Source organism: Ochlerotatus camptorhynchus, unplaced genomic scaffold, assembly GCF_037179485.1.
Source record: "Ochlerotatus camptorhynchus isolate MF236.1 unplaced genomic scaffold, CSIRO-AGI_Acam_v1.1 ptg000041l, whole genome shotgun sequence".
In the NCBI taxonomy this organism is placed as follows: Eukaryota; Metazoa; Arthropoda; class Insecta; order Diptera; family Culicidae; genus Ochlerotatus; species Ochlerotatus camptorhynchus.
The window spans coordinates 1,179,083-1,190,806 of NW_027040532.1; the positions used below are offsets into that span (position 1 = coordinate 1,179,083).

General features: G+C 41.3%; 1 protein-coding gene across 2 annotated transcripts; it reads right to left on the reverse strand.

Moving 5' to 3' along the window:
- Nucleotides 1-285: 285 nt before the first annotated feature.
- Nucleotides 286-9,623, reverse strand: LOC135713793 (pre-mRNA-splicing factor 38B-like). Of its 2 annotated transcripts, none has more exons than XM_065237027.1 (6): nt 9,298-9,623; nt 2,333-2,482; nt 2,123-2,247; nt 1,919-2,054; nt 1,753-1,859; nt 286-1,680 (listed from the first exon to the last, which is right to left on the reverse strand). In XM_065237027.1, the coding sequence occupies exons 1-6, from the start codon at nt 9,317-9,319 to the stop codon at nt 1,168-1,170; spliced, it is 1,053 nt and encodes a 350-aa protein (XP_065093099.1). In that variant the 5' UTR covers nt 9,320-9,623; the 3' UTR covers nt 286-1,167. The 2 variants fall into 2 exon arrangements, with proteins under 2 accessions (XP_065093099.1, XP_065093105.1); XM_065237033.1 differs by having other exon boundaries at nt 1,488-1,680; nt 1,749-1,859.
- Nucleotides 9,624-11,724: the final 2,101 nt, after the last annotated feature.

Sequence of the window (11,724 nt, forward strand, 5' to 3'; positions counted from 1 at the left end):
TGCAAAACGTCCATTATGCCAATTTATTTTATACCAAACTGATTTAAGCCAAACGGCGTTCCCCCGTATGTGTGTGTGGTTGTTTTTTTTTGTGAGTAAAACCTGAGCCGTTGTATGTAGTTCTGTTCTATTTTTTACACATGTGTGTGGAAATGAACTTCTCTATGGTCTACGTATTACAATACCTTACAAACTAGACTTGAATTCGAACAAAACAAAACGAATAACGCTTACCGCGCCTTCCAGCAAACTTCCTAACGCGCTGTGTGCTATGTCTTTTGGAAATTATGGAAAATGTAAGTGTAGAGCTACGAAAGTTCCTTACAAAACAATGGACACGTACGAGCTATGCTTATCTATCGTATTTGAGGTAGAAACTCTTCGTGGTTCGCTTTTTCTGTTTATTGTAAGGTGACGACAACGACGCATCCATCGAAATGCCGTAACTTTCGCGTTGGTGTAGAAGCGGAGTTGAAAGTTGAAAAATGATAAGATTCTTAGCGGAGGTACTACGCTTACGATAATCACACCAGAATCGAAACCCAGGGCCGAAGAGGACAACTTTTGATTCCGTCTCTACCCGTTTTATGGTAAATTGCTGCAGTGACAGTTGCTACAGCAAAGAACGTCGTAAAACCTACTAACAGTGCAAAATAATTAGCTTGTTGTTCTCTTCCTCTTCATGCCACAGTTGTGTCTTGCTAGGGAGATTCCAGTGTGGATTAACGTTGCGATTTAACTGTATTTATTGTAATTGTAACTGTATGTTGTTGAGGTATGAAAGAAAGTATAAGATTAAGTAAAAGAAAAAGGAAAGTAAACATCTATATCCCGTAATGAAGTTGCTGCTATTCGCCTGTATAAAGGTACTCAGTATTCTAGTTTGTCTTGAAGGCGACGAGCTCCAGGACGGACCCAATCCGTTGGTATTCGTCGTGTTAAAAATTAAACGTAGCAAACGGTTCCACCTGTAGCCGTACAAAACAATGTTAGTTTGTGGAGTTCAAAATCTTCCTCAAAATGATATTATCTAAAAGAACATGCATTCATTAAGTATTTTACTCAACTTGTTCTAAAACGTCATCGAGTGACCGACCGAAGAAATAAATTACAGTTTAAAACACTCCTCCCTTGGCCCAGAGTGTTTGTGTGTGCAAAATTCAATACCTAGCGATACCGTCGATCGTAGTCCCTATCTCGGTCACGATTACGTTCCCGATCTCGGGAACGAGACCGTTTTTCGCGTCGATGTTCCCGACCGCCACGATCGGGATCCCGATCCCGATCTCTCCTATCCCTATCGCGATCTCTATCCTTATCCCGATTTCGATCCCTTTCCGGTTCTCTGTCTCTTCCACGTCGAAGGTCATCATCCCGTTCGAATCTCGAAGCTGATCGAACCGGTTCCCGATCGCGATCGCAATGCCCAGTATACTTTACACGGCTCGGTTCACCGTAGTCTTCTCGTGTGCTCGTACCCGACCGTTCGTAACGCTGAGCGCCTGTTTTACTGTAGCGATCGGTTGCCGGTTCGGAAAAAGTGACGTTGTTTTCCCGAGCGAACTGCTCTAGTTTAGATTCGTTCTGCTTTTGGATTGGTACGGGAATTCGCGGAAACAAGGTGGAAAACCAATCCAATTTGGTTAGCCACTGGCGAATCATCTGGCCGATTGTCATAGTCTGAAATTGGCAGGAATCGCATGAAATTGAGATTTGCCAAATGCCAAATTCAAAACAGTGCTAAGTACCTACCTGGCCACCTCCAGCTTTCACGTCAATTTCTTCTTCGTCAAGAAGGTACGACTCGTACCAATCGTACAAGTCCCCTGGAGGTTGAGTAAATCTCAGATACATAAAACCTGCAGGAAAATCCATACTCAAATCCATTTTTCAAAAACTATCATTCGAATCCACTTACCTAATGCTCTAATATACGGTGAATCACCATGGGTGAGAAGGCCGTTGACTTGCTTCCTCGTCAAACGTAGAGTGTACAGCTTGTAGAGTAGACAAAATGCGGTAGAAACGATACCACCTGCGCCGACTCCTCGCACCTATCGGAGGAAAGAAAGCAACCATTCAAGTAAACTACTCCAAGTTACTGTCGAACAACGTGACATACCCCACCGCACATGCCCGTTTGACCGGACGTCTTGCGGGACCCTCGTTCCCATGGTTCCAAATGTTTGACCTGGTAGTAGATTTCATCCACAACTTCATGGTAAGTCTTCAGTTTGAACAAGGACACTGCGGGGAGAAAGCGTGAGAACGGAATGCCAATTTTAGACTGTTTCTAGCGATGCCTCCCTCTGAATCGTACGTACAAACCTACCTTTGAAGTAACTGGACCCCTGAATGTTGGCCAGGATCAGAGGGTTTAGGTTCATTGTACTTTCGTTTCCCCATAGTGGCAAAGCGTTGTTCTGCTTTGTAGACTTCTTCGGTGGGTGCGTTTGTTGTTGCTGCTGTTGTGGCTGGTCCTCTGCAGGGAAAGACGAAATTTTAGAAAATGCCAATGAAATAGGTATGTAGGTATGTAAATATTTCTGATCATGAAATTCACAATATATGGTTGGTTGTTTGGTTATCTTCGTCGTTATCTTAGTCGCGTCAATCACGTCTATACACAAAGCTGGTAGCATCCACAATGTTGAAAATTATCGGGCAATTTCAATCCTAAGTTGTCTCCCGAAAGCGCTGGATAAGATGGTATATTTATGATATGATAAAACGTTCAACAACGACCAACTTAATGGTGCTCGTCAATTCGCTGATCAACTCTATAGAAAAACGACGGCAAGTTGATGTTTGCCCAGTTTCGTGATACCCTGGGACGTTCCCCAAGATAGCCATTTGGGCCCTTTAATTTTTATCTTATTTGTAAACTGTCTGTGCACTCGACTGTGTTCTTCTAAACTTAACTTTGCCGATGACTTAAAGATTTTCCGGACAATTAAGTCAAAACTTGAATGTTGCGCCCTCGAGCAGGATATTGATTCCCTTTTGCGCTGGTGTACATTGAATGGCTGACATGCCTTCTCACTTCAAGTTTTCTAGAGCACAAATCTTGGACACTGTCGCGACATCACTCATGAAACTGGAACTCCTAGTCTGCTTCACTACATCGTCAAGTCAAGTCCTTGTTGTATGTTTTGTGAGAGCTGATATTTGTGAACTTGGAATTTCGAGGTGATAATGAGATTGATAAGAAGAGCTGGGATAGACACCAGTGGCACGATCTTCAGGAAGTTCATCCAGCTTTTTGGCTTGGCCGATGACATCGACATCATGGCACGTGTAGTATCTACCCTGTTCAGAGTAATTAATGATTTAGAGTGTAATCAATCAAGATACAAAAAGAGACTCGAGATGAGAGTCCAGAATAAAGAGCTAGGCTAGTCTAGCATGAGCCGTTGGAAGAGACGGAGTTGAATCCAATCTACATCGTTAAGCTTTTACTTAAGATAAGAAGAAAGATTGATTAACACTAGTTAATCCTTAATAATTAAACAAAACACATAGTAGTGATCAGTTACCGTTCATAACAGTGGCGACGACGGAAAATTGGTAAAAAGTTATAGTGAAAAGTACAGGTAGCTCAAACGGAAGGTACTTCCAGTGTGAGTCAGCGTAAGTACTTGTATAGAGTTTCCTTGAGCCTAGCAATTCAAGCGACTTGTAAATCGGCAGACGGGTTTTACTTGATAATTGTTTTGATAACAGAAGCAATTAGAAAGCCTGTTGAGTCATTTAAAAGGCGAAATTCGCTACGAATATATATATATATTAACATTGAGAAATAGTTGGATTTATCAGATAATCATAGCGTGGTTGTAACACCATTTTGTTTTTCATTTCTTTTATTTCACAGATTGTAGTCAGAACAACGCGCTTTGTTCTCACGATCTTCTCTGCATCGCGCTCGGTGTACCAAGTCAAAAAAAAAAAAATACTTCCGTACGAGCGGCAAGAACTGCTCAAAATATCAAGAAGAACGTGAGAGTTGCTGTTGCTGCTGCTGTTGTTGTTGTTTTGTGTGTTGCTAGTGCTTTCGTGAGTTTGCTGCTATTTTGCTACCATCCGAGAGAAAGTGAGTGAAGCAGGCATAGGTGAGAGAAACTGGTGCGGTCTTACGAAGTGAGAACTTTTGGAGTGAAAATCTTATAGCGAATTCGTTTATTATCGGGGTTAACACCAGTTCCAACCCAGTGCGAAACCGAACTTTTTGTCAGTGTGAACCTCAACCTGAGCTAGGTTTTAAAAACAGACGAGCAAACTGACATTTGTCAGAAAACAAGCAGACCCAATCTTGATACCCGATCCAGGTTGGAACTGAATAATAAACGAATTCGCTATTACCATAGAGGTAACTCTAAGACCACTGGGTCCCGAAGAAAATCATTATTATTTTTGGCTCACTCAGTACCAGAACAACGGTCCCAAGCAGTCCCAAGCTATTTCACTCACCTCTGCATGTTCTGCATGAATCCACACACCCCTGATGTTATCTGTCAAACTTTCATAGCGAATCAAAACAAACATAGTGTAGTAATAGAATTTCAACTAGAATAGGGTACGTTAATCGTTTGCTTGGGACCAATAGGCTACTAAAGTGGTGAGCTAATTTAAAATCGTTAGTTTCGTATTGATTGTTGCTATTACTCACTACTCACATTTCAACCTGCCGGTTGTGAGAAGCACATCGCAGCAACCGGTGATTGACTACAGCACTAACAGCAGTGATTCTAATTAGAAATTGAACAGAGCATTTGGATTGTCGTGAGCCTGGTGTTGGAGCGTTGATTTAATTTTAACAGAAGTAGACGACCGTCGTCGTTGGAGCTTCAGTCGCACGTTTGAGGAAAGAGGTACATGCTGGAAGCGACAATCGTTTTGGAGACGAATAAAATATCGTGACTTCGTGGCTTACTACTCGATTCTGATCGGTAAGCACAAGACGAACGCGCACAGACAACAGTTGAAGGCTGCTTACGAATCCAAGCGAAACAGAGCTGTGGTACGCCTTCCAGCCATTACAACGAACAAGCGTAAGAGGGATTCGATCGAAGACGAAGAAGATTTCCACGGATTCTCGGACCTCACGAGACCAGAAGACATCCACGAGAGCAAGAAGGTCAGACGAGCTACAAGTCCCATCTGCACGCGGTCGAGAACTGTGCAACTCAGCTAGGCAAGACAAGGTTGAGGCTGCATCTTCAACGAGTTGAATTCGATGTGTTAAAATGAATTGGATTATTGAATTGTTCGTGTTTACTTACAACACAGTTAAGCAAGAACATGCTGGAGCTGCATCATCAACGGGATTGAATTCGAAGTGTTTTGAATTATTGAATTCTTCGTGTTTATTTATGTGGAAATTTAGACTGTTTGTTTTTTCTTAAGAAGGGAGAACTGTAGTATCTACCCTGTTCAGAGTAATTAATGATTTAGAGTGTAATCAATCAAGATACAAAAAGAGACTCGAGATGAGAGTCCAGAATAAAGAGCTAGGCTAGTCTAGCATGAGCCGTTGGAAGAGACGGAGTTGAATCCAATCTACATCGTTAAGCTTTTATTTAAGATAAGAAGAAAGATTGATTAACACTAGTTAATCCTTAATAATTAAACAAAACACATAGTAGTGATCAGTTACCGTTCATAACAGCACGGAACTTTGAAACTGGCGGAAACGTCAGACTGAAGGCTGAAGCAAGGCGGATTGGACTTGCCATCAACGCATCGAAGACAAAATACATGAAAGGAAGAGGTTCTAGGGATAGGGAAGACAATGTTAGCCTCCCACCCCGAGTACAGATTGACGGTGACGAGGAGTTCGTGTATTTGGGCTCTCTGGTGACCGCCGAAAATGATACCAGCAGAGAAATTCAAAGACGCATTAAGACAGGGAATCGTGCCTACTTTGGACTCCGGAGGACGCACAGCGATTCACCTCAATGTCACAAAATGCTATGCCATATCTTTCAACCGTTTACGCGAGGATTTTGTGCTGCCGGGTATTTAATGACACTTCTCGCGTCCCTTTTTAAATAGTTCAATCTACTTTGATCGATTCTCTTCATCGACTCCCTGTTTCGTAAATAACTCGGCTACAAAAACGTTTTCTGTCATCATTGTCGTATTAGATGCTAGATTGTTGCTTCTTCCATCTAACTGTGTGTCGAACATATCCGGAAATATCTGAACCAGGATGATCGAAGCTGTTCGTCGTGGAGCCAAGCTGTTATTTTTTACCTAAGTGACGAACCAGCCACTGGCTGAAAGTCACTCTAATAAAAAAAAAATGCCTAAATAGGTACACCGCCATTTCATGGTCCATCCGTGTAGAGAGCTTCATCAACGGCCTTGGCAAATTCGTCCCGGTGTACTGCCGGTATCGGTATTTATCCTCTCGGGTTTCAACCACCACGGGGAGTGCGTGTTGCTTGTTGTTCATAGATATTTAAAAAAAATGTTTCAATGGTTTCATCTTTGATGAGAATGGGAGTTGACTGTGCTGTGTTGTTTCGTTTTGAACAGTTGAAATCATCTAGATGGTGGCTTTCGATGACAGTTGCTTCACCGGGCACATGGCCGTTCCGGTGGAACTGGCAGCGACGGTCGCTTAAAACGTCAGCGACGACTGGTTGGTGAGAGTAGCAACATCGATGAACACAACCGCATCGGAAATCGCTGTTGGCACCACTTTTTGAATCCATCCACCTGCTGACACCACTGAGGCAGCCAATCTTAGCAATACGGAACATTTTCATCGTATTTGTACAGGATTTGACCACTTCGAACCGTACTCCCACTTATCCCGGTCCGTTGTCACGTAGCAATCGTCTCCGCAGCCGATTTGGAGCTTCTCCCGTGCCTGATAGATGACCAGCTTCACGCTTTCACGTCAAATTCGTACCAAACATTTTTTGCTTCCCAAAATGCAACGACGGGTGATTCGAAACGATAGTGTGAGCTCGTTGCAGCGATTGAAACATCAGCAGAAGGTTGCTGCAGTGGCTATAAATTTTGAATGCCATCAGATGCGTTTAGATGTTGTCTTTGTTGAGCCGTCTGAGGAACTTGATCGTCATCTTCCGGTCGGGCCAGTTTGTCCGGTCTTAGCATGTCTTACTGGAGTGCCTCTGGATCATCGTCTCTTGGTTCGGATTCCACTGCTAGTTGTGTTGTTGTGTGTGTGTGTATTCAATCTAACCCCCACTGGCCGGCAGTGGTATTATGGAAGAAATTTGCTTACAACAATCCTTGATGTTATAATTTGAAGCAAGTTTAATCCGGGAGTTAGAAAGCGATAGCTCTACTGCAGATTCAGCAACCCATTTCAGAATGCCTGGTAATTCACGTCCATTCCGAAGTTACTTTCACATACAATAAGCCCCGCATGTAAACACTACCGTTATCATATGAATAATGGTACTGTTAACACACTTATAGATTTCAAAATGTGATGTTTCGAAATCTGGCGCGTATTTAGTAATATATGGAAATATGCATTTATGATTGATTATAAATCAGATGGATCTCACCAAATTCTGCCTCCAAAAAAGGACCGGTTTGTTTACTCGCGGTAATCGAAAAAATCTTCCGCGTTGTTTTTACAACCCAACACGACATTTTGAATCACATTCAAAGTTTTTCATTTGCACCGAATTTTTGCTTGACACCTCATTCGCGTGCATCCTCCGGAAGGCAGAACGCCAGCACCAAGAAAAGAAAAAAAAAAACCGGTAAAACTCTTCTTGGGAGGGAGGCAAAGCACCAAAAACAAACGAAATGAAAAACCAACCGACGCGACACCACAGCAACACAGCTTCTCGAAACAAATTCTTGTCCCAGATTTTTCACGTTAATTACAATATCACTAAAAAAACTTCTTAAGACGTGATAGATCTTAATTTACACTTATCCACACGCGAAAACTAATATTTGTTTGATTTGGTACAATTAAAAAAATATGCGAAAAACAGATGAAATCTGCGCCAGCGAAAACAAAACCAACCGTTCCACTGCTAGTTGTGTTGTTGCTTATAAACAACACATTTGAACTGTCAAATAACCGAGGTGCCAAACATTACATAATTCACAAGCAAACAATGTCAGTCCGATGACTGGCACTCTTGGCACTGCCGGCACAGCTACCGCACACTGACAAAAAAGCTAACGCTAAATGAGTGTGTAGTGTGGTCACTCCTTGATTCTATGAACTTCACCGAACTACCGGAAAACCATAACATTTGATAACGGTCAGTAATTCGATCGTGTTTTATTATTTCTAACCAACCGTAATACACAACGTAGGGAAGTTCAGCCCGTGCGCGATCAATACGTTTTCAGGTTTTTTGACAGTTAGCCCAAAGATGAATACTAAGATGAAACTGTCGGAAGAAAAACTTTCTATTTTAGTGTCTTCTTTCACGATCCAATGAGAACCCCCCGTATTCAAGGTAATTTTGTGGTTTTGTTGCCCCCTCGGAAGAGATGAAATTTTGCGCTCATTTTTATCAAAACAATCACACCAAAATCAGAGGTGTCCCATTTTTTAATTACTCGATTAACAACTAATCGATTATTTTTTGTTCGCTGTGCTACCATTTTTCCACGAATGAACCGGGGACCAACGGCTTTACTTCCCATCCGAAGGAAGGCGTGATCAGATATGTTATGCCTCAGAACATCCCGGCGGCGCCGACTGGGATTGAACCCTGGCCTGCTGGGGTGAGAGGTAATCACGCTTACCACTACACTACTGGCGCCGTTTGACTTGGATATAACAAAATGTAAAATCTAATTTTTATACTTTAGGAAAATTTTGCTCCTTTTAAACATGAGTAGTTCTTTGGAGTTTAAATGAAATGGGCTCCGCGAAATGGGTCATTCCACAAAATGTACTTCCGCGAACTGTCGTACAGTCGGATCATCGAGGTAACTGAAAAGTTACTTATAACTAATAACTGATCTGTTACGAGTGTGCCAAGAGGCAACAGAAAGTGAAATTATTTAGAAATTACAGATGATTAAGGACAATATAACCAAAGTTTTTTATAAAAAAAAGATACTTTTAAGTGACCAAGTTACTAAAACTTGACCTGCTACCAGCCCTGAATAATCTATTCTAAAGGCGTATGCCCCTACAACCCACCTAATTATGCCATCACAGTTTCAATGATGACCTAATTAGCCAAGACAGTTTTGTACCTGTTCAATAAATACGTTCCACGTACGAATGTTAGAGCTCCGTCTGGAGCTCTACTCTTATTGACCAAACCGGCAATTACTCACCGTCATAGTACTCGGACTCCATGGCTGCTTCCCGGCAGGCAAGACACAACTTCCCGTGTACGAGGGGTGACCCTCCTCGGTTACCCTATGCTGCTGCTGCTGCTTGGAGGAACGATTCGCACACCGCCGCTACGAAACTGGAAACTCGTTTGCCCATACAGCCGACCTGCGAATCAGCCGGAAAACACTTTCCCCAACAAGCACCGGGTTTGCACCAACAAAAGAAATCAGAACCGAACGGAATTTGGATTGAATTTTGAGGGAAAATTAGAAAAAAATTACCGCGATGCCAAACAACCCAGACGATTAGAAGAGTTTTCCCCTTTTAGCTGATGATGATGCACCCGTACCGCGCACCGCGCCGTTCTCGTGAAAGTCAACAAATTGAGCTGTCATTTCGAAGTTTTGCTTGACATTTCGGTTGAATTTACGAGAAGTGCCACCTGGGATGGATGCAGGGCCATATCAAAACGAACATTTAAAAAGGTCCTATCTGATTATTTAGATCGATTATTTCAGGCGTACACTCAAAGATAAATTAAATCAAAAAAGCTTAAAAAGTATGCAGATTCCCGCTTCACCTTATTGAGTCCGAACCATGATTACTTCGGCAGTAGTCATGCATGATTAAATTTGAAATAATCTTCCCAGTATTAAATTTTATTCTTTTTCAATACTGTTATATGATCAAAAAGATTAAAATTCAATCAAAAAATATTAAAATAGAATCAAAATGATTAAAATTTATTCTAAAAAAGATAATCTACAATCTAATCAACCATGATTAAACTGTGATTAATTTCAGATGCTTAATTTTTAGAAAGAGAGGATTAATTTTTAATCATTCGATATGATTAAACTGAGTTTAATGTCAAATTGATTAGATTTCAAGCAAAATGGGAATAGTTCAATTTATCAGTGTACACAGAAAAAAAAAGTTGTTGAATATTACCAACAATCAATACGAAACTAACGATTTTAAATTGGCTCACCACTTTAGTAGCCTATTGGTCCCAAGCAAACGATTAACGTACCCTATTCTAGTTGAAATTCTATTACTACACTATGTTTGTTTTGATTCGCTATGAAAATTTGACAGATAACATCAGGGGTGTGTGGATTCATGCAGAACATGCAGGGGTGAGTGAAATAGCTTGGGACTGCTTGGGACCGTTGTTCTGGTACTGAGTGAGCCAAAAATAATAATGATTTTCTTCGGGACCCAGTGGTCTTAGAGTTACCTCTATGGTAGTAGTGGTGTTGCCATGTGGTACACTGAAAAATTGCAATAGCAGGTTAGTCATAAAAGTATTCGAGCCGCTCCGTCTGTCACTTCCCTAATAAAAAATAACCATAAACGAACGATAACCCAAATCATTGAACTATTCCACAAATGGTTTGGATGATACCCAGAACACGTCGTTAAGCAAATTAACCATACAATTTTTATTAGGGTTCGTTTGTGCTATTGGTCCCAAGCAAACGATTAACGTACCCCATTCTAGTCGAAATTCTAGTACTACGCAATGTTTGTTTTGATTCGCTATGAAAGTTTGACAGATAAAATGAGGGGTTATTGGTTTTACCTATGTTTCGAGGGGTGATTCGACAAGCTTGGGACCGAAGATAGTACCAGAGGTGAGCCAAAAAGTTGAGCACGTTATTTCGGGACCTTCTAGTCTTACACAGCAAAAAAAAAATGTAATATCGATCAACATAATTCAAGCTGATGTATGAAATAATGATGTAATAGCAAAAAGCAGATACAATATTACATCAATGGATGTAATTTTGTTCGCAAAATCGATGTACATCGTACAATGTGATATAACACAACCGATGGATTGACCTGGTTGCAGCAGTATCGATGTAATATTCAACAACTTTTTTTGCTGTGTAGAGTTACCTCTATGGTTGTACATTCATGCAATTTTCAAGAAATCTTGAAAAATGATTAATTTTTAAATTTAACAGATGCGTAGAAATATATCTGATCTATTGGTGATAAAATTTTCGAAATTGGTCCAGAGGGGCAGCCGAGGGGGCAGCTGAGTTATTAACGTTCAAAATCTTTCATAATTTTGATGTTCCATTTTCGGTTTTCACAAAGTGTACCCCCATATAGAAATCACAAACGTAGTCCTACGTCAAAAAACGTTCTACAATATACTGGCATCATTACTCAACTCCGTCAATCACTAGGCACAAATATTCGAAGGGCTTTCAAAGAGTGAGAAGCTCGATTGTCAAGTCCCATCCCGGGTTCAACACTGTCGGTCTTTTAATCAGTCGAAATCTAGTACTTCAGTAGTAATGAAAATTCCACCACATGGACATCTGTCAACCTCCTCCCGTCACCGTCGTCTCCGTCGCTGCAAAAAGGAAGAAGAGAAGTGCACAACCGCAGCTGGAAGAGGACGGAACGCG